At 41.4% G+C, this 23,615-nt stretch overlaps 1 protein-coding gene and 1 long non-coding RNA gene across 4 annotated transcripts in view; one reads left to right on the plus strand and one right to left on the minus strand.

The window, feature by feature from the left end:
- RUNX1 (RUNX family transcription factor 1) overlaps window positions 1-13,673 on the minus strand; it is a 284,318-nt gene extending 270,645 nt beyond the window's left edge. For 2 of the 3 annotated variants that reach the window (XM_053310342.1, XM_053310338.1), the window contains exons 1-2: window positions 10,547-10,782; window positions 10,236-10,354 (exon numbers count right to left, since the gene is read on the minus strand). In XM_053310342.1, the coding sequence (XP_053166317.1) occupies window positions 10,236-10,293 (58 nt within the window). In that variant the 5' untranslated portion in view covers window positions 10,294-10,354; window positions 10,547-10,782. Of the gene's footprint in view, window positions 1-10,235; window positions 10,355-10,546; window positions 10,783-13,580 lie in introns of those variants that run through there. The other variant, XM_053310339.1, reaches the window with a different exon arrangement.
- LOC128351141 (uncharacterized) lies at window positions 6,231-23,007 on the plus strand. Its single transcript, XR_008319603.1, has 5 exons — window positions 6,231-7,522; window positions 16,527-16,647; window positions 16,733-16,921; window positions 19,398-19,509; window positions 21,894-23,007. It is a non-coding gene; the product is annotated as an uncharacterized LOC128351141 (long non-coding RNA).
- The last annotated feature ends 608 nt before the right edge of the window (window positions 23,008-23,615 follow it).

Below are 23,615 nucleotides of genomic sequence, written 5' to 3' on the forward strand. Positions count from 1 at the left end.
AGTGGTTTCAGAGTGTGGGCGAGCTCTGAAAAGAAATTGTGCTTTGTTGAAGAGTGTGGGCACTTGGGAAAGCATGGAGATCAGTGTAGGGCTAGTGCTGCATGGGTCCTGGCTTTGTTAGTTGGGAATCCAACCATTAGTTTCGACGTCAGTCTCTAACTGACATCCTTTTCAGGCTGGCATTCCTTTAACCAGAGACTCAAGGATTGAGGGGATACCCTGTGCATGCAAAGTATTTGCTGTAGCACTGTATTACAGCTCCTGGAATCCTACAGAATCTGGAGACAATAGTGGTGTAGTGGTTAGAGTGCTGGACTAGGACCGGGGAGACCTGAATTCAAATCCCCATTCAGCCATGAAACTAGCTGGGTGACTCTAGGCCAGTCACTTCTCTCTCAGCCTAACCTACTTCACAGGGTTGTTGTGAAAGAGAAACTTAAGTATGTAGTGCACCGCTCTGGGCTCCTTGGAGGAAGAGCAGGATATAAAATGTAATAACAACAACAACAACAACTGAAGATGCAAAAATATTATGGGACTTTCAACTTCAAAAAGACAAACATCGGCCACACAATACACCAGATATAACTGTAGTCGAGAAGAAAGAAAGAAAAGTTAAAATAATTGACATAGCAATACCAGGTGATAGCAGAATAGAAGAAATAGAAACAGAAAAAAAATCACAAAATACAAAGATCTACAAATTGAAATTGAAAGGCTGTGGCAGAAGAAGACCAAAATAATCCCAGTAGTAATTGTCGCCCTAGGTGCAATTCCAAAACAACTTGAAGAGCACCTCAACACCATAGGGGCCACAGAAATCACCATCAGCCAATTAAAAAAAGCAACTTTACTGGGAACAGTCTATATTCTGCGACGATATCTATAATAATAACAGCAATGATATTGATAATAAAATTCAGCCATCCCAGGTCCTTGGGAAGGACTTGATGTCTAGATAAAACAAACCAGTCAATAACATCTGTCTGACTGTGTAAACAAAAATGATGATGATGATGATGATGATGATGATGATGATGATGATGGCAAAAGGAAAGAACTAATTAACCATTGTCGCTGATTTCTGAATAAAATGCAGTACTATTTTAAATGTACAGACAGGGCTGACATCCAGACTATGTTACTCAGAGAGACTACTCAGGAGTTACTCTAAAGGCCTACCTAACTTCAATTGGTCTTCTGTTGAATGATTTAGTCAGGATGTCAACAACTTAATCTAGTTTTCAGGCCTTGTCTGTACGGTCTGTCAGCCTTACCAAACGAGCACATTGCTTTCTTTCTGATATTTCACCCTGCTCTTTCCAGTAATTCCTGTGATGGGTCTTTCAGAGTTACCCAGGCCTTTAAAAGGAAAACGAGAGCATCTCTAACAGAGAGAAGACTGTGTAAATCAGACATTGTATAAGCCTTTTTCTCAAGTATGCCAAGCCTTTTATGAGTTCTCTAGCTCAATTTCCTTTTCACAAGATACAGTTAGTGGTTTTCTGTGTAACCCTTTGTTACATATTAGAAATTTAGCATCATAAAACAGGGATAACCAAGTTTTGTGTAGCAAAGTTATTTGTTGAGCTATAATTATTCTAGAACTTTAGATACCAAAAATATAAGACAAAGAAAATTAAGTCAATGGCTATATTGCTAGGGCTATTATTAGGTCTCCAAACCATTTCAAACTTCTATTACAATTATTTCAGATAGACGATTAAGTTTCTATGATATTCATTTTGATTTTTCTAAAGCAAGGATAGTAACGTTTCTAGATATCATAATCAGGCACGTTGTACAACTGTATAGATGTTTGTATATGTTTTGGTCTGAATGACTGTACCTGCATTCATTTTAAACATGAACTTTGGCTAGAGTGCTGGACTAGGACCAGGGAGACCCGAGTTCAAATCCCCATTCACCCATGATACTAGCTGGGTGGCTCTGGGCCAGTCACTTCTCTCTCAGCCTAACCTACTTCACAGGGTTGTGAAAGAGAAACTTAAGTATGTAGTGCACCGCTCTGGGATCCTTGGAGGAAGAGCGGGATATAAAATGTAATAATAATAATAATAATAATAATAATACACACAGGAAGTGTACTGCTGTACCTGTATTAAACATTATGTGTGAATAACTGTACCTGTGAACAGATCTGTACCTCTGTACACTGTGCCCTCATTGTTTAAGTGTTCGACATAATGCCTGCATAGGGCTATAAAAGTATTTTGATTACAGACATGTATTTTGGACATCTAGATGTTATATCAATAAGAGGACTTCAGATAAGAAAACTTTAGACAGAAAGTCATAGTAGCAGATTTTGCAGGTGCTGGACTGCGTATGTGTGATGAAAAATAGAGCAGGGTGGGTGGGGTGGGCAGACACCATTACCATACTAAAGATGTTTTTGTATTGTTCAAAACAAAAGGAGGAAACACTGATTTATTACAATGATTTGAAAGAGTAAGACAAGACTGAACAGTGAGCAACAGCAGCCTTGTGACTAGATCACCAGGATGCTGATAATGGACTAATTCACACATTACCAGCAATGGCATAACAACTACTCCAATGCCATTCCAGTAACATCTGAAAGAAGCAGGTTATATGGGCAGAGCTGGCAGTGATTACTGTTCTAATGAGGGCAGGGAAGTAAGGTTTCTCTTTCTCAAAAAAGGTGCAACAGGCAACTTTAGTATCAGCAAAATTTATTTATTTAGCCTCTTACTTCCATAATTTACTTATTACATGTATATATTGCCTTTCTGCCAAAGCACTGAAGAATCATTTGAGTGCTTCTTTGGAGAAGCTCTAAAATGCTTCTTCAAAGAAGTATATGAGAATAAAGAAGCATAAAATGCTTCTTCAAAAAGCATAACAAATCTTCAGTTAGTTCAGATACAACAGCCAGACTGATCTCTGGGCTAACCCAGAGACACCATATTATGCCTGTTTTAGAACAGTTGCACTGGCTGCCAATATGTTTCCGGGCAAAATACAAAGTGCTGGTTATTACCTTTAAAGCCCTGAATGGCTTAGGTCTGGGTTACCTGAGAGCGCTCTTTTTTCTACAAAATCCCCACCACATATTAAGATCATCTGAAGAGGTCCGTCTCCAGTTACCACCAGTACATGTGGTGGTGACTCAGAGGCGGGCCTTCTCCGTAGGTGCTCTTGGGCTGTGGAATGCACTCCCTGCAGTTTGAGTTCATTGTTGGCTTTCAGAAGAGCCCTTAAAACCTATCTGTTTGGCCTAGCTTTCCAGGGTTTTAAAATTGTTTTAAATGTTTTAATTGTTAATGGGTTTATGCTGTTTTTAAATTGTTCTGTAATGATTGTTTTTAAAAGGATTGATTTGTGGGTTTTATGTTTATTGTTGTGCACCACCCAGAGCTGTTTGGATGGGGCGGTATATAAATGTAAGAAAGAAAGAAAGAAAGAAAGAAAGAAAGAAAGAAACTGTATAACTATAGGAGGAGCCAAAATACGGTCATTGGGAGTTTTAAAGAAAAGACTAGACAGGTCTTTCTTTTGACTTCTTTCTACTTCAGCCCAGTGTTTCCGGGATACCAAGACTGAGTCTGGTCAGGCTTATAGTAAGATGTTTAGAAGCCTAACTGTAGATAATAATAAATTGATTTAATCAGTTACCACATGTAAGGAAGGAGGGATATTTAAAAGTGTTTCCAATAATGTGCCCTTAGGGACTTTGAGGACATGTAACACCATTGCTGACTAAATATTCTGGAGACAAATGTTCCTGTGAGTGGGTTGAACACTGCATACTCAGAAAAGTTATTGAATGATTCACATTTGTAGTAATGAATTAGATTAGGTGTGCATTACAAGAAAGGTCTCATATTTTACACTTTAATATAGAATATGTATCAGGTTATTACAGAATGTTTAGTGTTTTCAGTGTATCCCAAATTATTTAAACACACATGATACTTTCACAGGAAATATTTTGCAGATAAGATGTTTTCACCTTGAGTGTAATCTAGACAACAGTTTTAAACAGTGGAAATGTGTGTGGGGGGGACCACTACTATGGAATGTTTTGGGCTTAAAAGGAGGCTGTCTTTTGATAAAATCTTCCTATTTTGTAAAGTGGGCAATTCACATATAGATGATAGGGTGTCAAGCAGAGAGACAGGGCAGGAGTGAGTCTATGTAGGGAAAATGGCCTAGGAAAAACATGGATTAAAAAAAAAATGTTTCTGCAACTCCCTTCCCACCAACCAGTGGTGGCTGATGACTGCACATACGTCCTTCCCTCCTGGTGACAACAGAAATTAATAACAGAGCAGCATGCAAGCACAAGCCCCCAACTGGCTGGGACTGGAGAAGAGACTGAAGGGAAGCAAGCGACTTGCTTCAGTGGAGGATGTGGCTGCCTTCAGAGGACACACACCTTTAAGTCTGCATCCTCTGAGACCACTTTCCCTCAAAGCCACCCCCCACACACACACACACATGAGCCTGAGGCACGCACCAAAAACAGAAGGGGCTGCAATATGGCAACTATACCTTGAATTCTAGGAGCACAACTGTGGGTTATCTAGCTCAGCAGCACAGAGAAGAGGAGAGATGAAGGGGGTCAGAGGGTGAGGATAAGCGGGGTTGTGGAACAGCAGAGAGAAAGGAATATGAAGGTGGTTTGAGTGCAGGGTGGGAGAAGGTGAGTTTGGGTTCAGTTGAAGAGAAGAAGGAAGGAAGAGTGGTGAAGAGGAATTTGAGGGTGAAGGTGCAAGGGAAGCAAGTGGGAAGAGTTGAATGCAAGGGGTAAGAGGAAGGTGAGGGAGGAAAATGGGTGAGGGGTTGAGGGTAAGGAATGGAGGAGGAGAGACATGGTGGGGAGCAGAAGGCAGTAAGGAAAGAAGATGAGCAAATGATATTTTCTTCCCTTTGCACCCTCATCTCTCACCATGAATTTTTTTCTTTGACTTGTCAAGAAATTTCACTGAGACCTACTAACACATATAATTTGAAACTGAATACTAGAGGGTAAATAATATCAAATAATAAAATAATTTGTTATTAATATCATGGTCCATGATGACTTCAACTTGCTGCTTGTTCTCATACTTAATTATGTTTGTTTCTGGCTTACACAAAATAATGAAATGGTGATTGGAACATTGCAGTGAGGAATAGAAAGATAGTTGTATATCACATGTTTATTATATTTCTATCCCGCTCATGGAATGCAAAGTGTGGTATTTTAGGTTAATCCATTCCTTGATCCAGGCCAGCTTCTGAATGTTGCTTTAGTTACTTTTATTCCAGTTCTGGGTAGAGGCGGGGCTAACAAACAGCCAGCAGCAAGAGCACTGAAATTAGATTGCACTTGCCTCTCTGTAAATAATATCTATCTCATTAAACTTTTAATAGTCCTGATTCCACTCTATTGCCTTGTCCTTGCATATCACAACTCTTTCCTCTGAATTCCACACAAAGCAGCATACACAGGGTTCATAGGTGGTTCCTTGTTCAAGCACTGACCAGAATCAGATGGACCCACTTAGTTTCAACTAAGTTAGAACAGTGGAATCATAGGAACACGCCCAATCCACACACATCCAGTTAGCTGCCTGAACAGGCTGGACAAGCCTACAAACCATCCACACAATCAGAAAACACTTCATTTCAACTAAGTTGCTGCATCATGTACAATCATATTATATCCTGGTACTAGCATATAACCTGAATCCCTTGACCTGACACCAGCCATAGAAACTTGAGCATAGTCCAGCCAACATTAAGTGTTTTAAAATTACATTGATTTCAGTACAAGAAAACGAAGTAATGGTGCTGTCCCACTTAAAGCAATGAGACATAAAAATGCTTAAATCTTTATCCTTATAATGACCCTAAAGCTGTGTTGTTCAGAACAGAAAGAAGGAATTCAAACCTTAAGGAATGTCCAAGAATTCTGGATGTTTATAGCTATAAACGTAGACATTTGCCACAGTATAGTGCAGTACAACAGTGTGGGTGTTTTTGTTCAGGTTGTTTAAGGTTCTTCCAAAAATTCCTGACAAACTTTTTAATAAAAATAAGGGTGGCTTTCACAATTATCTTGGTCAACAAATGGATCAGGGTAGCCTAGGGCCCACCAGCAGGTTCAATATATTCTTTGTTTCTTTACCTAGTAGCGTAAGAGAAGACCTGGTGTGGTGTGATAGAAAACGGGTCATATCCTTTGTGGTGTACCACATTCAATTAATATGACAAGCTTTGTGATCCTGTCAGTTTTCACTGAGGGTGGGACCAGTGTTTGCTTCCCCACTCCTCTCTGGTTTTTTTCCAAAATTTCAGAGTATCACACTGAAAAAGAATTATGGATTTCCGTCTGAGAGGACTGCATGAACTGATAAAGCAAAAACTATGGTAGAAAACAACTTGTTTTCCCCACCCTTTAGGTCATAATTTCAGTTGAGAGAGAAAGTGTAATAAATTTTGGCGGGAAAAATAACCAAACTATTTTGGACATTTCTAATGACTGGTCTGTGTAAACACTACTGAGAAATGGAGGGAGAGAACAATTTGACCGAGAGAATGATTATTTTTCTTGCGCCAAAGCCTAGGTATTTGTCAAGTCAAGTCTTTCAAAATTGTCTGAAGCTCACTGAAAAGAGGAAGCAGACACACACAAAAGAAACCTTTGGAAAAGTCTTCAGCTCTTTTATATCTAGGCCCTATATGCTTCTATTAATCGGCAAAAAAGGGATTACAGAACATGCACAATTAAATTTTCCTCATGAATATAGTCAATAAACAGCATATTTCTCAGAATAGGCCCAGTTCTGGAACTAAGATCTGGACAACATATAGAGCAGAATAAGGTGGTATAATCACAACATGGCAGCCTGGATTGTACCACTTCAGATTTCAGATGAGAAGGCAATTTTCTGAATGCTAGTCCACATTTTTAAAAAAATTAGGCCTACAAGTAAAGGACTAATACATCATGGAGAAAGGTTCTAACCAAACCCACTTTCTGCTTGTTTTCTGTTTTACACAGCAGGATATTAGAAAAATATGCACCAACTATCTGCAGTGGTACAATCCAATCTACTATTTCAGATCTCTTCCACTTCATTCCTACTTTATTCTGTGGCATAAGAACGTCTTTAAGAGAAAGTCTTCTTCACTATGAGCCCGATCACCCATTGAGATCCGGGGAGGTTCATCTGCAGTTGCCACCAGCTTGTCTGGTGGCTACACAGGGACTGGCCTTCTCTGTTGCTGCTTCGATACTCTGAAATGCACTCCCCGTTGAAATAAGAGCCTCTCCATCTTTGACAACTTTAAGAAAATCTCTAAAGACACATTTATTCACCCAAGCTTTTTAACGAGACATGGTTTTAAATTGTCTTAAGGTTTTAATTTCTTTTTAAATTTGCTTTATGTTGCTGTAAACCACCCAGAGATGGAAGTTTGGGGCAGTGTACAAATATGATTGATAGACAGATGTGGTGATGAGGCCTAAAACTTCTTAAGAATTACTGTACGTATTTATCTCCATTGCTTCTTCACTCCCCCCCGCATTTGATTGTTCCCCCCACCCACCCATTTGAGTGATTGTTACAACAAACAAATATTATATAATATTCTGCATCTCCATCAATGCATGTTTGTCTAACTTAAGCTAAATTGCTTCACTGGCTTGAATGGGAAAACTAATATCGGGAATCTAAGCAGGAGGAAAGGAAACAGGTTATGATTGGAGAACCTGTGACCATTCACTTTGAATGAAGCTCCCTTCATGCCTCTGTTCCCTTTGAATTAAAGTGAGAAATACCATAACAAGGCTGAGTTTCAGAATGAACGATCTTTGTGCCATTAGCAGCCAGTATAATCTCTTCTCACATCTATTTGCATGATTAGAAATCCCTAGCTGTAATGGACAAGTGGTTGCTGTGCATTCCATGCTGTTAATTCAAAAGGTCATCTAGCAACCAACTGGTCTACAACTCAGTCTAAGCTGCCCACATCTGCTGGGAGCCTAAGACTAGTTCTACAGCTGTCAGGGAATTTTTGTCTTGCAAAAATGACATTCAGAGGAGAAAGAACCCACAGAAAGCAAAGAGGAACTTTATCAGCATGCCCACTACAAGTGCTCATTAGAGGGAGCAGCAGAGAAGAAATTCACAAGGGATGCAGCAAGATATGAAAATGTGAGCAAATGAAAATGAGCAAAATAATATCTTCATGCACATTCTACAGATACAATCCACTAGGACCAAGAGCAACCAAATGCAATGTGAATTGTTGAAAAACATATCTGGGCAATACATAATTTTATCAGTTCTTGCACAAGACAGATTTCTAGTTCATTGTGTTAGGTATATTTTGTATGCATTCTTTATCCAGAAATACAGAATTGGTTTGGATTATCATACCAAAGAATGCAGAGAAAGTATCAAAATAATTGTGTAGAAAGACTGTTATACCTGTTGATGTCAACAATGAATTAAGGCCCAAATTCATAACGTTAAAAAACTCTGTTTATATATCTCCTCATTTATGGCCCTTTTCCTGTCGAGTTCAACTACAGGCTGGTTATACACAGCCACCTCAGACACAGCATTACAGAGTTCACTCTTTATTGCATTACAAATGAATAAAATTTCCTCAATAAAGTCTTCCTGTCCTGTAGATAAAAGAGCAAACAAACATTTGGATGGTCAAACTGAACAAAAAAAAAGTGAGGCCAACTACATTCAGGAAAACCCTTGTTATTCTACTCATATTGCTTCCTTTGCTTGTTAGCGACCCAAAGGAAATGAGTCGGGGAGTATTTAGCAGTTTCTCACTGGATCACCATCCTTACTACTCAAGGACATTATTTAAAAGAGTGTGTGACTCACAATTCATAGTGATTCAATTCAGCTAAACTGAAATTGCCAGTAAACTGTTGCTTAAAATGTTTATATTTGCACCATAAAAGAAAGCTTTTATCGCATTCTTCTCCTATACAGTTCACCCGCTTTCCAGTCCATAAGGGCGCAAAGCAGCAGACTGACTTGTGACAAAGCAGCTTGGGACCCTTCCGGATTCCCCAGCTTGCTTATTAATATGACACTCCTGAGTACTGACACTCCTGAGACGGCAGAGTAGAAGAATTCAGAAAGGCCTCTCCCTCCCTGCTCCTCCCCAGCAGCATCATGCAATCAGTAAGAGGACACATTATAATGGTGCAATTATTGCAATACATTCCATTTATTGGAAGGTAAATAGGCATGTGCCTCTACCTATTTTTGGAATGCTTTTCCAGGAAACAAAAGTCAAATTATTTCCCTATATTATTGAGGATCAAGCTTCCTGAATCCCCAGCACATTTCTTACACTAGTTGACTTGGTTACTAATAAGCACTTCTCATGATTAAAACATCTGTTCAAAAGAGCTGCTACAATGGCAGAGACAGTCTAAAAATTTTGTCAGCATTAGAGTATGACTAAGTTCTGCAAGCTGCTTTATTCTAGCCTGTTTCCCCCTCCAAGGACTTGTTCTGCCTCTTCCTGAAACACATTACTTCTAATCATAGAGAGAGCAGCACAACTTTCATAGCAAAACCCAAAACAAGATATCCATTTAGTCTGCCTCTGTCTGTCCACCTGGTGACTTACTCAACTCTCTTGGAAGTAAGTTCTGACCTTTTAAAAATCTGTTTAAGTGAGGGAGCCTAAGAAGCTGATATCGGATATTTAAAAAGTAGTAAGTCCCAGATCAATGTGCATATGATTGCAGCCGTAGACTTCTTTCATTGTCAGAACTGAGACTTAAATGGGACAGGAATAGCTTTCATTGGCCGAGTTTAGTACTATATTCATTTTAGTCTGTGATGCATGCAGTGTGTGTTCTTGGCTATGAAAATGATTTCAGCTCCAAAGCAATGACTCTGCCAGCACAGCTAAACACTCCTTTAGGGCTTTGTGCCTCAGCTGTTGTATGCAATTTATATGATTTACAACAGTCACATTTGCAGGGCAGAACATTGATGAGTATGTGCTGGCAACTTGAACAACTCAAATGAATCCTCAGTACAGTTACTCAAGAGAACCAAGCTAGTAATGTAATCCATTCACATTTCAGATTTGGTTAGAATCCGAGAAAATAATTATGGAAAGAAAACATGTGCTACTTGAAAAGTGCAAACATGCATTTTCCTAAATATGAATGAGTCAAAAGTATATTTAAACATTTGAGTGGCACTTACCTCGCACGAAGCACTGCTGGTAAGAAGGAAATGACTCAAATATGCTGTTTGAAGCCATGGTTTCCTCTTTAAAAACTTATTCTCTTTTTAAAAAGGGGGTGATATGTAATTTCTTTCACCTTGGGAAGTAAAAAATCAAGAATGGTCATTGCAACAAGCTTCCTCTCTGCCATTGCACTTTGCATGCTTGTGTCTGCAAAGCAAAATAAACTAGATAATAAAGTTCTCCCCCCCCCCCCACAAACACTGAAACTGTTTTGTTAAAAAAAGAGAAAGAAATAGCGGATCACTTGTGGTTTCATGATGCTTACCACCCTACGAAACTCTTGTGGTTTCCAGTCAAAGTGATTCGCCCTGCCTGCTGACCAATATCCCGGACCCACTCTTGTGTGACTGCCTCTGTACCCAACTTGTGGTTCTGTGGTTGTTTATGAGGCCCAAAGAAGTGTTTCACACAACCAATATTACAAATTTAACTGTTCCCCTTTCCACAGCCTCTTTCAATTGGTTCTTGACATCACATGATTTCAGTGATGTCGCCTTTGAAAAAAACCCCATTCTAAGCAGCAATGTACTTCCCACACCACCTGCCCTCCCCTAGACTCAGCAAAGAAATAGTATGCAAAGAGACAGAAAGAGAGTGAGTCTGACTCATAGCTCTTATTCTACAAATGGTCTTTGCTGATTAAGGACAACTCTGCCTGTGTTGTTGCTGTGGTTTTTGGAACCACTGATTATTTTCATAGATATTTCGTTGCTGCTTATTCAATAGTAATTTAAACCCTGGTATTATGCTGTTGCTGAAAGAGGATGTATGTGGCATCATCTAACATTGAGAATCACTTTTCAAAAATGTTTAGCAGGTGGGGAAGAGGATTTGTTTTTTTAGGTAGTACAAAATCAAAAAAGGATGCAATGCATTGGTCCAACAGTACCCTTTTAAGATATTCTGAAAATTCACAAATCTTAGTGAGTGTGCATCAAGGGTTGGAATAAATTTAAATTCCATTGGATAAATGGAGCAATATACCTTACTGTGATAATGTTAAGTGAAGCATTTTGAACATTCTAGTCCTATATGAATGTTGTTGTTGCTGCTGCTATGTTTCTTAATGGGACAGAACTTTCTGTGCAGTAACGCTACAAAATATGGCCTATCTTTCTTATTTCAAAGACATCAAGTAGAAGTTACTGATCTAAGAGCACAATGTTCTAAAACCTGTAAGAAAGAAATTTCTTTCTTTCTTACAGGTTGGCGAAGGGGAAAGGATTTTATGCCATCACGTGGTTCAAGTGCCAATTATAATACTACTACAAAATGTTATATATGACTTTTCAGCAAAAGTACTCAAAGCATTTTGCATTGAAATAATAAATAATAAATAATATGATTCTCTGTCCCACAAGAGAACACAATTTAAAAGGAAATATAAGGAGCTGGATAAGGACAGTTGTTCTCCCCTGCCAAAAAAAATAACAAGTCTCCATGTTTAAAAGGCACCTTTTTCTCAGTTAGCCCCGAAAGGAAGGTACCACTTTTTGGTACCAGAAAAGTGGTTTTTCTGTCAGGTATTAGCCTTTTCTCACTAATCTGTGTCCTGAACAGCCACCTTGCACTATTTTAGTGTGAAATTTAGAGTTTTCCTGACATCTGTACTGATATTTAGAGTCCAACAGGTCTATTTTGTCATTAAACATTTGGAAGACACAGTTACAACAGAATCAATGAAGCAATTCAAAGAGGGGTGATTCAGGAGGGTGCTTAGCACTTTTTAACCTTATCCTGGAAAGTAGATCCAGACAAATGAATTTCAAGGTATGCAAGGCCCATCCAGAATGTAGATAATGTCATATAAGAAAAGGTCAAAAGATAAGTTAGACATAGCCACGAAAAAGAAGGCTGAAGTGGGGATATGGTGACAATTTTCAACCAATGAAAGCGATGCAAGAGAAAAAAGAAAAATGCTTTATCCCTTAGAAACAGGACAAGAAGCTAAATATCTAAGAAAGTAGATTTTGGTAAAACATGAGGGGGGGGGAACATTAAGTGTTTTAATGTTTAACTTAGACATTAAGTGCTCCATCTATGGCACAAATTATGGAAAGACTGTACAGACATCTATTGTAAATGCTTCAAAAAATGGACAAGAGTGCTCAAAGTTCTTAAGGATAAGAGTCAACCTAGCTGTTTTGCAAGGGAACTAAAATTAGGATCTCCCATAGTTTTCCATTATACTAATTAACAGCCCCACTGGGTTGCTCTGAAGATTGGGGAAGTAGTGTTCTGTGAGAGATTGTTCTCCTGTTAGTCATGACTAACTTGTCCTATTAATTTCAATGAATCTTCTGTTCAGCCAACATTTTTAAAAAGATGCTTCTTAAAGGGCCAGTTCAGATTAACACATTTATTTATTTATCATATTTCTATACCACCTGATATGTATATCTCTAGGCAGTGTACAAAATTTAAAATATTTAAAAGTTACAAATTAAAATACATAAAAAGACAATAGAATAAAGCAGATATTAAAACAAGTTTTAAAATTATTAAAATTAATTCTAATTAAAAGCCTGCGAAAACAGGAGAGTCTTGAGGCTCTTCCTGAAAACAAACAGAGAAAGAGATGCTCTTATTTCAATAGGGAACATATTCCAAAGCCCTGGGTTAGCCACAGAGAAAACCCAGTTATGGGTCACCACCAAACAAGCCAGTGGCATCCGTAACTGGACCTCTCCAGAGGATTGTAACAGGCAGCAGGGTTTATGACAAAGAAGGCACTCTCTTAAATAGCCTGGACCTAAGCCATTAAGGGCTTTATAGGTAAGAACCAGCACTTTGTATTTCACCTGGAAACATATCGGCAGCCAGTGCAGTTCTTTCAAAACTGGTGTTATGTGGTCCCTTTATGTTGTCCCAGAGACCAATCTGGCTGCCGCATTCTGTACCAGTTGTAGTTTCCAGACAACGTACAAAGGCAGCCCCACGTAGAGTGCATTGCAGTAGTCAAGCCTGGAGGATACCAGCATATGTACCACTGTTTTAAGGTCATTCACCTCTAGAAATGGATGTAGCTGAACTATCAGCCGAAGCTTATAAAAAGCACTCCTGGCCATCATCTCAACCTGAGAAACCAAGGAATGCTTAGGGGTCAAGGAGCACTCCCAAGCTATGAACCTGATCTTTCACAGGGAGTGTAACCCCATCCAGAACAGGCAGATCTAAACCATCTCTTGTGTCCTGTCCCCCCACAGTCAGTATCACCATCTTATTTGGATTCAACTTCAGTTTATTATCTCTCATCCAGCCCATTACTGCCTCCAGGCAGACATTTAGGGAAGATATACCATTTCCTGATGAGGTCAGATTGGAGAAGTAGATCTGGGTGTCACCAGCATATTGATAACACCCAGCACCAAACCTGATTATCTCTCTCAGCGGTTTCTTGTAGATCTTAAAGAGCATTGGAGACAGTATGGAGCCTTGTGGAATTCCACACTTCAGTTCTCACTTAACAGAACAATAGTCTCCAAGAGACCACCATCTGGAATCTGCCAGAGAGGTAGGAGTGGAACCACTGTAAAACAGTGCCACTTCCCTCAGGCAGTCCAGAAGGATACCATGGTCAATTGTATCAAAAGCCGCAGAGAGATCCAAAAGGATCAGCAGAGTCATGTTCCCTCTGTCGATAGCCAGTTGGAGATCATCCATCAGGCTGACCAATGCAGTCTCAACCCCCATAGCCCACACAGAGGCCAGTTTGAAATGGGTCTAGATATTCTGCATCATCCAAAACTGCCTCCAAAAATGCATCATCCAAAATTGGCATCCGACATTGGTATAAGCAAGAAAAACCAGCAGAAAAAATGGTTAAATCCACATATCTGCAGATTGGAGGCAGCCGAAAATTACTGCAGAGTTGATTTCTGGCTGCCATTTTATGTTCAGGAGAGATCGGGAGCCATTTTATGGCTCAATCTGACAAAAAACTGGTATGGGAATATCAGTTTTTTGCTTTAAAAATCGATTCTTGAGCTTTGGGTGGGGCGCATTGCTGGAATGCAGGAGACCTATGGAGCACAGTAGGGCACTTTTTCACTATTTTTAGGGCCATTTTAAGCAATTTTTGAAATATTCCAGAACCTAAACCCCTGATTTCCATTCCCCAATGCCTTGGTATTCGCAGTTTCAGTATCCATGGCACTAGCTGAGAACGGAACCCCCGTGATCACCCAAGTCCTCCTGTATTGAGGGCAGGGGCACATCAACAATGCACCCTCCCTGACTATAGAGACAACTCTATAGGGTGTCCCAGTGTGCAAATGGGATGTCCTATAATCACATGACAGGCTATGTGTGCATCCAAATTGCCCCTCTACAAATGTTCCAATGCCCTCTTATGCCATTAAAGAATGTGCCAACAGTGTATTCGGACATCATTTCGTGATTCTTGCCACATTCCTATCCTTATCACATGAGCTGATAGACTCTTGATGGAGACTCAATCACTCAATGTCTCGCCTAACCATTAACTTACACTTCTTTTCTAGAATGTTTGGTCCTTTTAGTTTTCATTTTGACAAGATTTCATTTTCTGAAGGAAGCCTTCTTGTCTTTTATAACTTGCTTGATTCTGTTAGTTAACTCTATTAGTTAATCATGCTGGCATCCTTTTGAATTCAATTATACCTCTTCTAATCTGTGGTACACATTATTATTATTATTATTATTATTATTATTATTATTATTAATTATTATTATTATTACAACATTTATATCCTGCTCTTCCTCCAAGGAGCCCAGAGCGGTGTACCATATACTTAAGTTTATCTTTCACAACAACCCTGTGAAGCAGGCTAGGCTGAGAGAGAAGTGACTGGCCCAGAGTCACCCAGCTAGTATTATGGCTGAATGGGGATTTGAACTCGGGTCTCCCCGGTCCTAGTCCAGCACTCTAACCACTACACCACGCTGGCTGAAGATGAACTTCCATTATTGTAGTTATAAATAATCTTCAAGTGTTATGGACAGTGTTGGTACTCTTTACTTTTTCTTTTAACTTCTTTTTAAATAATTGCTTCCTTTTGAGAAGTTTCCCCTTTTGAAGTCAAATATGACCGTTGGCAATTATTCACTAATATATATTTTGAATTTTGTAGCACTGTGATCACTGTTCCCAACTGGTTCACATTTCACAACATGTTCTGGGCACCACTTCAAATTAAGGGTCACCTCCCCTCTGGTCAGTTTCATAACCAACTGTTCTAAGGCATAGTAATTTAGAGTAATCATCATCCCCATTCACAATGACTAAAAGAGCTGTTGTCATCCCCAGCCACAATGTATAAAAGAGACAATGGGAGTTGCAGTCTAGCAACATCCGGGAATTCAAGGTTAGGAATCCGTGATTGAGGCCGCATTCGCACGTAATGCAAAACCGCAGTTAAAATGGGGCAGAGGTTTTAATTTGTGAATGTCCGAATGTGTGCAACCACAATATTTAAGCAAAAGTGAAAAACTTGATTTGCCTTGCCAAACTCCAGTTTGAACCCTCGGTTTGTACTGAGTTATGCCACTGCAAACTAAGGTTTTGCGGCAGTAGTATTACGTCCTAATGCAGACGTTGCCATAACTGTGGTTTCATGCAGTTTCTGGAACTGTAATCATAGAGAGGGCAGCTCAGACTCGCCTAGGATTGTGTCTGTGGGCACTATGGGTACTATGGGCTTAGTTCTCTCCAAAAATGAAGCGATCAATATGTGTGTTCATAAACTCATGCTTATGACCATATGTCGGAGGGCTATAGGCCACCTCCAGCCTCAAGGGCAGGATGCCTCTGAGTACCAGTTGCAGGGGAGTAACAGCAGGAGAGATAGAATGCCCTCAACTCCTGCCTGTGGCTTCCAGCAGCATCTGGTGGGCCACTGTGTGAAACAGGATGCTGGACTAGTTGGGCCTTGGGCCAGCAGGGCTGTTCTTATGACCACTCTCTCACAATACTTGAGAAAGGATCTTGAAACAGCATCATGATCGGGGTCCTGTTGTCTTTACATCCAGTTCTTTTGGTACTCTTCACAGTTATTACAGACTATACAGTTCTCGCATTTGATTCATTGTTGTTCTGTGCATTTTATGTTTTGTTAGTATTCTTCCACATATTATTTATTTATATTATTATTATATAATATTATTATTATTATTATCATGTTCAAATGAGTTCATTAGTTCCAGTACAGTTTATATTTATACTCATTTCTTGTTCCTTGTTTTGTTATGTTTATTGGATCTGCTAGATTGTGTTTTGTAGGCCATGGAGACATGCATGTGGATCAGACACCAGATGCCACCCAGCCAGGTTGCTCTATACAAGCAAGCTGTGGGGACAGGTACCCTGGCACAGCTCTCTCTGTCTTGGTGAGTGACACTAAAAAGCAGTCAAGGCATGCCCTCTGCCAGCCAGTCCACCCATTTGAAGATGTCCATCTTTGTTTTTGACCAGAACAGTGAACCCACTCTTCTGGGGTAGCTGGAAATTGGGGCTTCCCTCTCCCGTGATTCCGAGCGGCGGCAGATCTGCATACGGCACAATGCCAGTCCAAACCCAGGAAATTTGAATGAGAATAAAGATCCATCTTTGTTGGGTTAGCTGAACCTATGAGCATGCAGTCCGATGGAAGACCAAAGACTGGTGAGCCTAAGGTCCACCCCAGTAGTATGGCCCATCACCCCATCATATTCCCTTCCCTTTCCTGAGTAACAGGAAAGAGTGCGCCCTAAGATCCCCTGCCAGAAATTGTGCTTGTGTGAGACAGTTTTGCTGTGGGGCTCTTACAAGGGTGGCTGTTCAATCGCTAACAGAAGAAGGGATTTATTGGCGTGGCATTTAAAGGGATTTAAATGCACTTTCCCTGCTGAGGGTGGGCAGACCATTCCAAAAAGGCACAATTGTGCTTGCCACACCCCCTTGAAGATCATGGCCAATGCCCGCCCCCCCCCGAAGTCCCCACATTCTGGTGACGCAAGCGCTATGAAACTTGCTGGGATGTGGAGTCGGTGGATCAGGAAGAGGGAGGAGCTTCCTTGTAGTGGTGTGCCCGAACCGGTCCGGCGGCCATTCCAAAGAATGGCCGAACTGCCGGACCGGTCCGGCCCTGCCTGGTCCGGGTCCGGGTGGGGGGGTATGCCTTTAAGGGCGGGGAGGGCTTGCTTAGCCCTCCCGCCTCCTTGCCCCCGCCAGCGCCCGTATTTTCTAGTATAGGGGCGCTGGAAACCAGCCGCCCCCCCCCGCCACCGCCGCAGCAAAAGAGCCCCCAATGCCAGCCCTCCCTCCCTCCCAGCTAGCTGCCCGCCCGCCCGCTCGCTCACCGCTCACCGGATAGGAAACGAGAGGAGCTCCGGCACAGAGCTCCTCTCGTTTGGAAGGCCTCCGGCAGAATGGTGTTTTGCGCGCGCGCACATGCGCGCGCCGCAAAGCACGCCGTTCGCCGGAGGCCCGGTCTACCCGCCGGGAAAGGGCCGGGTAGACCGGGCCTCCGATCGCTGGGTAGACCGGGCCTCCGGCGATCGGAGGCCCGGTCTACCCGGCCCTTTCCCGGCGGGTAGACCGGGCCTCCGGCGAATGGCGTGCTTTGCGGCGTGCGCATGCGCGCGCGCGCAAAACACCATTCTGCCGGAGGCCTTCCAAACGAGAGGAGCTCTGTGCCGGAGCTCCTCTCGTTTCCTATCCGGTGAGCGGTGAGCGAGCGGGCGGGCGGGCGGGCAGCTAGCTGGGAGGGAGGGAGGGCTGGCATTGGGGGCTCTTTTGCTGCGGCGGCGGCGGGGGGGGGGGGCGGCTGGTTTCCAGCACCCCTATACTAGAAAATACGGGCGCTGGCGGGGGCAAGGAGGCGGGAGGGCTAAGCAAGCCCTCCCCGCCCTAAAAACAAGGCCCCCCTTCGGTGCCGGTCCGGACTTCTCCGGACCGTGCACATCACTACTTCCTTGCTTTGAAAATGGAAGTTGCTGGACTGCAGTTGGATGAACGTCTGCGATGTGATTCACAGTTTGAAAAATTAACCACTGCTCTGGCAATCTCAATTTTCACGTTAAGTGCAAATGTAGCCTCACACTGAGAAAGTGACTACAAGTAGGATTTTTTGTCAAGCTCACTCAGGGATGTCAGTGATCACACAGAGTGACTACATACTATTGACAAACTTAATGCTTAGATTTCCAAGCACAACTCAAAATGTTGTGTCAACCTTTTAAGCTCTACATTGCTTGAGACTTGAGTGAGTGTCTGCTTTTACATCAGCCTGCCCATGCAATGATATCAACTGGGGGATGAGGAAAGAGCTTTTCAGTCTATGGAGCACATTCCTCAGGGAGGTGCACCTGGTGTCTGTTCTAATATGGGAGCCACCATAAATGGAGAATTCCTGAATTATTAAAGTCAGAGGACTGCTTCTTCCTCACAGTAGTGCTTTGGGAGAGAAAGAAAGGATTTTGTGACATGTTTTAGCATTAAGAAGCAACACCAAATCAGAAATATTTAGTAGCCATCTCACCCTGTGTGTGACTAGAGGCTACCAAATCTTTCCCCCCATAGAAACATGAGAACAGCTCTGCTGGATGGGGCCGAAGGCCTATCTAGTCCAGCATCCTGTTTCACATAGTGGCCCATCAGATGCCTCTGAGAAGCCCACAGGCAAGAGGTGAAGGCATCTCACCATCTTAGAAGCATCTTGCCCTCTCTCTTGCAGTTGCTCCCCTGCAACTGGAATTTAGTGGGATCTTGCCTCTGAGGCTGGAGGTGGCCTATAGCCACCAGACAAGTAGCCACTGATAGACCTGTTCTCCCTGAATTTGTCAAAGCCCCTTTTAAAGCCATCCAAGCTAATGGCCATCACCACTTCCCGTGGCAGAGAATACAATAGATTAATTATGCAGTGTGTGAAAAAATACTTCCTTTTGTTGGTCCTAGATTTCTTGGCAATCAGTTTAATGGGATGATCTCTGGTTCTAGTATTGTGTGAGAGGCAGAAGAATGTCTCTCTGTCCACTCTCTCTACTCCATGCATAACTTTATACATCTCTATCATGTCTCCTCTGCACACTCTCCTGCAAGTGTGCAGACTCAGTTTCAAAGTTCCATTATGTTTCCCTTTTTGTATTGTGAATTTAAGGTTTTTCAATATGTAGCAGAAAATTCACAGAGTCAGGAAGTCATGAAGATGAAGAAGAAGAAGAAGAAGATGATGATGGCAACAACTATACCTTTCAGGCATCACAGGAAAGGTATGGGACATATTAGGACATCCCTAATTTGAATTTAATAGAAAAATACCTTAGGCCACATTCTCTTTTCCTCCATGCTTCCCATCCCCTCCCCCGCTGGATCCCTCTCTTCTTTTTTAAATCCAGGGAGTGGGAGGAGGCGCACCAGGTGACAGAGGCTGCAGCAGGTTGGAGAGCAACCCTTGGTACCCCATCTCAGCATGGACCAATTTGATCTTTAAAACCAACTTTGCTCATTGGCTTTCCTCAGTGCAATTCAACAATGGGAGGAGGAGTATCAATATAATAGCGAAAAGAGCCTGGTACAGAAAAGAAGTAGTCAAGATTGGTTCTTTAGTTCCTTATAGAGCAACAAGCCATCTCCCAAACAACAAACTTCAAATTCTCATCCTTCTAAAATATCCTTTCACAAAGCTTTGGGTGGAATTAAAAAAAGAGCTACTTTAGGTGCATCCAAGGCCTTGGGTACTCCCAATGACATGTATATGTATGTGTGTGTGTGTGTGTGTTTGTTTGTGTGTATATTCCAATGACTAACATGCCAATCTCATGACATGTCATGGTGTAGTCATTCATGCTTTGGTAACCTCTAGACTGGATTACATAACATGCTGTGTGTGGGACTGCTTTTTTATAAGTTTGGACTTCATTTGGTCCAAAATACCTCTCCCAGGGTACTGACTAGGGCTGGCAGGATGGAGCAGATATCTCCAGTATTATATACCATCTTCAAGGGTTACCTATTCATTTCCAGGTGCAGGCTCTTACCTTTAAGGTCCTAAATGGCCTAGTACCTCGTTAGTATAAGAACCTCATTAGCTTAAGATATGCCTTCTCACATATGTTCCATTCCACAAATTCAAATTAATATCAGAGGGCCTGCTTTCTTTAGCCCTCTTTAAAAAGTCCTCTTTAACATTAAAAAAGGGAATTTGTACTTGCATAAAGCATCCCAAGAGCACGCCCACAAGCCCCACCTCTGCACTGATATGCTCAGAAACCCTCATCCACCTACTGCCCATGGTTACAGTATTTTTCTCTTGACACAAATGCTGTAAGCATGGACAGTGGACAGGTGGGACTTCTGAGTGCATCAGCATGGGGGCAGGGCTTTTGGGGCACACTCTCAGAATGCTATAGGTAAGTACAGTGTCCCTGCTTTTTTATATAAAATATCTGAAGACAGCTTTTGTGTCGGTGCATGGCCATGAAAAAAGGGCCTTCTCAGTAACAGTATCAGAAAATTCCTTGCAATAACCCACTTATTTCTGAAGGGTAGTGTTCTGAAGGGGGATGTCAAGCCATCTTGTGTTCATTCCTGTCCTTTTGCTTTTGTTTTGCTTTTTTTTCATATGGCACCAGAGCCGGGTGCATAAGTATAATTGTGTATGCATGGCCAGGGGCATAACTATGATAGGGCAAGGGGAGACAATTGTCTGGGGGCCCACTGCCTTGGCCCCCCCCCAGGCAAGTCACATGACTGACTCCCCCAGCCATGCATCCGCCCAGGGTTTCTTCAGTTGTATTCATCCTCCGAAATTGATGTGTGACCTGGAGTTGTATTCATCCTCCGAAATTGATGTGTGACCTGGAGCTACCAGAACAGCATGTCTTTCTCTAGTACCATTAGATGACTTGCATCGTCCACAATTTACAAAACCTTTATAAAAATAATTTAGGATGATGTTCTATTGTGGCACATAGGATGTGTGTGTGTGTGTAAATTTTACTATGCTTTTTGTTACCACTATTCAACATCATTTAAGATTTCTTTACTTCATGAGCTGAGCTTCAGTGAGGGGAGGGGCATTTTAAAATCCTGTCTCTGGGCCCACTCCAACCTTGCTACGCCCCTGTGCATGGCATTTTAAAAAATAGCCCACAATTCAAATAGGAGGAAGTGCATATGAACAGCAAATGGCCTAAACGGCCCATTCCAGTTTATCCCTGGGATAGCTGCTTCTTCCAGCACTACCTGCCCATTATCTCAGATTAGCAGGTGAGGTCCTGCTCTTGGTTCCATTATTTACTGATGTGGCCCCTGTGAGGGTACAAAAGAATAAATAAACAATGTTTATTTCAATCAAAGATCAAACATAGGGTACAAAAGAAAGTTTTCTTGGTTGTAGCACCCAGTCTATGGATCGCACCACCCAGAACAATTTGCCAGGCCTCATTTATGTTACTGCTTATTTAAAAATAAAATATTTTTTATTTAGGAAGATATTTTAAAGCATATTGTGGGCAGTTTGTGTTTTTGTTTTTAAAGGATATTTCTAGCTGCTTTTGTTTCTTTGCAGGAGCAGTTGTGTGGGTTTTGGGTTTATTTTTAATGAACTGTTTTGTTGTAAAATGTTTAATATCACTTTGGGTCTTTTTAATAGAGAAGCAACTCAAATGTCTTACAAACAGACAAATAAATGCAAAGATGAGTATGAAGGCAACGAAGGATAACAAGACAAATTTAAATGAAAAGGTATGTGACAGGCATTCTTTCCCACTCCCAGTTCAACCAGCCTTGGGCACAGCAAAGAACAGCAGAGTCACTGTACATACTCTGAATGTGACGCATTTTAATACTTTCACTTGAGCTATCTGTCAAAGAATAACTATGCTGTGTGTCAGTCAACACTTGGGCTGATCTGCTACTGTGCATGTCATGATGTAAGACCATCCCTGATTGTGCTTTTCATGCCTTCTCCTCTCAAAGCTTCACTCATGATCAGTGTCTTGGAACTTTTAGGGAACAATTACCATAGTGTGATCAAATTCAGCATATATGTGAGGAAAGAATCGCCAAGGATATCTAACACAGACACTTTGAACCTCAGAAGAGGAAACTTCTCTAAAATGAGGAGTTTGGTGAAAAGAAAACTGAAAAGGATAATCAGGAGAGACACTTTGCTCCAGAATAATTGGAGTTTATTTAAAACCACAACAATAGAAGCCCAGTTAGAATTTATACCAAAAAGAAGGAAAGGTACCACTAAGTCCAGGAGGATGCCAGCATGGCTAAAAGTAAAGTCAAGGAGGATGTTACAAAGTCCAGGAGTATGCCAGCATGGCTAAAAGTAAAGTCAAGGAAGCTATAAAAGGTAAAGGGGAAGAATAATTCCTTCAGAAATTGGAAGATCTGCCCAAATGAAGAGAACAAAAAGGAACAGAAACGCTGGCAAAATAAATGTAAGGAGACAATAAGGGATGCGAAGAGAGAGTTTGAGGGACATTTAGCTAAAAACATCAATGAGAATAACAAAAACTTCTTTAAATACATCAGAAATAGAAAACCTGCCAAGGAGGTGGTGGTCTGTTAGATTATGTGGGAGTAAAAGGGATTATTAACCCTCATCCGGATTTGGGGGTGGATTATATGCATAATGGTGTGCAAACAATTTGTTATGCTAACAAATAAAGTTTTTATTATTATTATTATTAATAATAAAAACAAACAAGCAAACCGCTGCACTCCCAGCTATGCTCTTGTTGTCAATTTCTTAGCTGCACTCTGATACATGATACATCCACAAGTATGACCCCTCACCAATTATTATATTTATGTTATTAATAACAAGAGTTTCCCTTTAAATGAATGAGCTCTAGGGACATGGGATCTCTGTTGCCAAGCACCAGCAGGAGGAGTGCAGAGACGGTGGAGGGTGGGGCACCAGCCGTGAGAGGCGGACAGCAAGAAATGCAGGAAGCATAAAGCTGACCCATTTCTGGGCTGCTCTGTGCAGCTACAGCACAAAACCCAGGTTATGGCCATAGCAGACTTTGGACGAAACAATGGCCCTTTGGAACCTGAGGTTTTGGTATCAAAACAAACCAAAGGTTCAAATTGAGGTTTGGAAGTGAAAACAGAGCCACAGTTGGGTGATGAAACTGTGGCTTCACGCACTTGGACTCAAACCTCTGCCACGTTTGCCTCCGGTTTCGTGTTATGTCAGAAAGCGGCCTTGTTGTGACATGATATGTTTCAGACTAGAGTGCCCAATTGTAAACTTCTCTTTATTATAATTTTTATTTTTTGCAGAAAAGTACAAAAGAAAAAAATTACTAACTATAACAGATAAAATTCATCTCAGGAACAAATGTAACACTTCAAT

Source organism: Hemicordylus capensis, chromosome 3, assembly GCF_027244095.1.
Source record: "Hemicordylus capensis ecotype Gifberg chromosome 3, rHemCap1.1.pri, whole genome shotgun sequence".
NCBI classification, from domain to species: Eukaryota; Metazoa; Chordata; class Lepidosauria; order Squamata; family Cordylidae; genus Hemicordylus; species Hemicordylus capensis.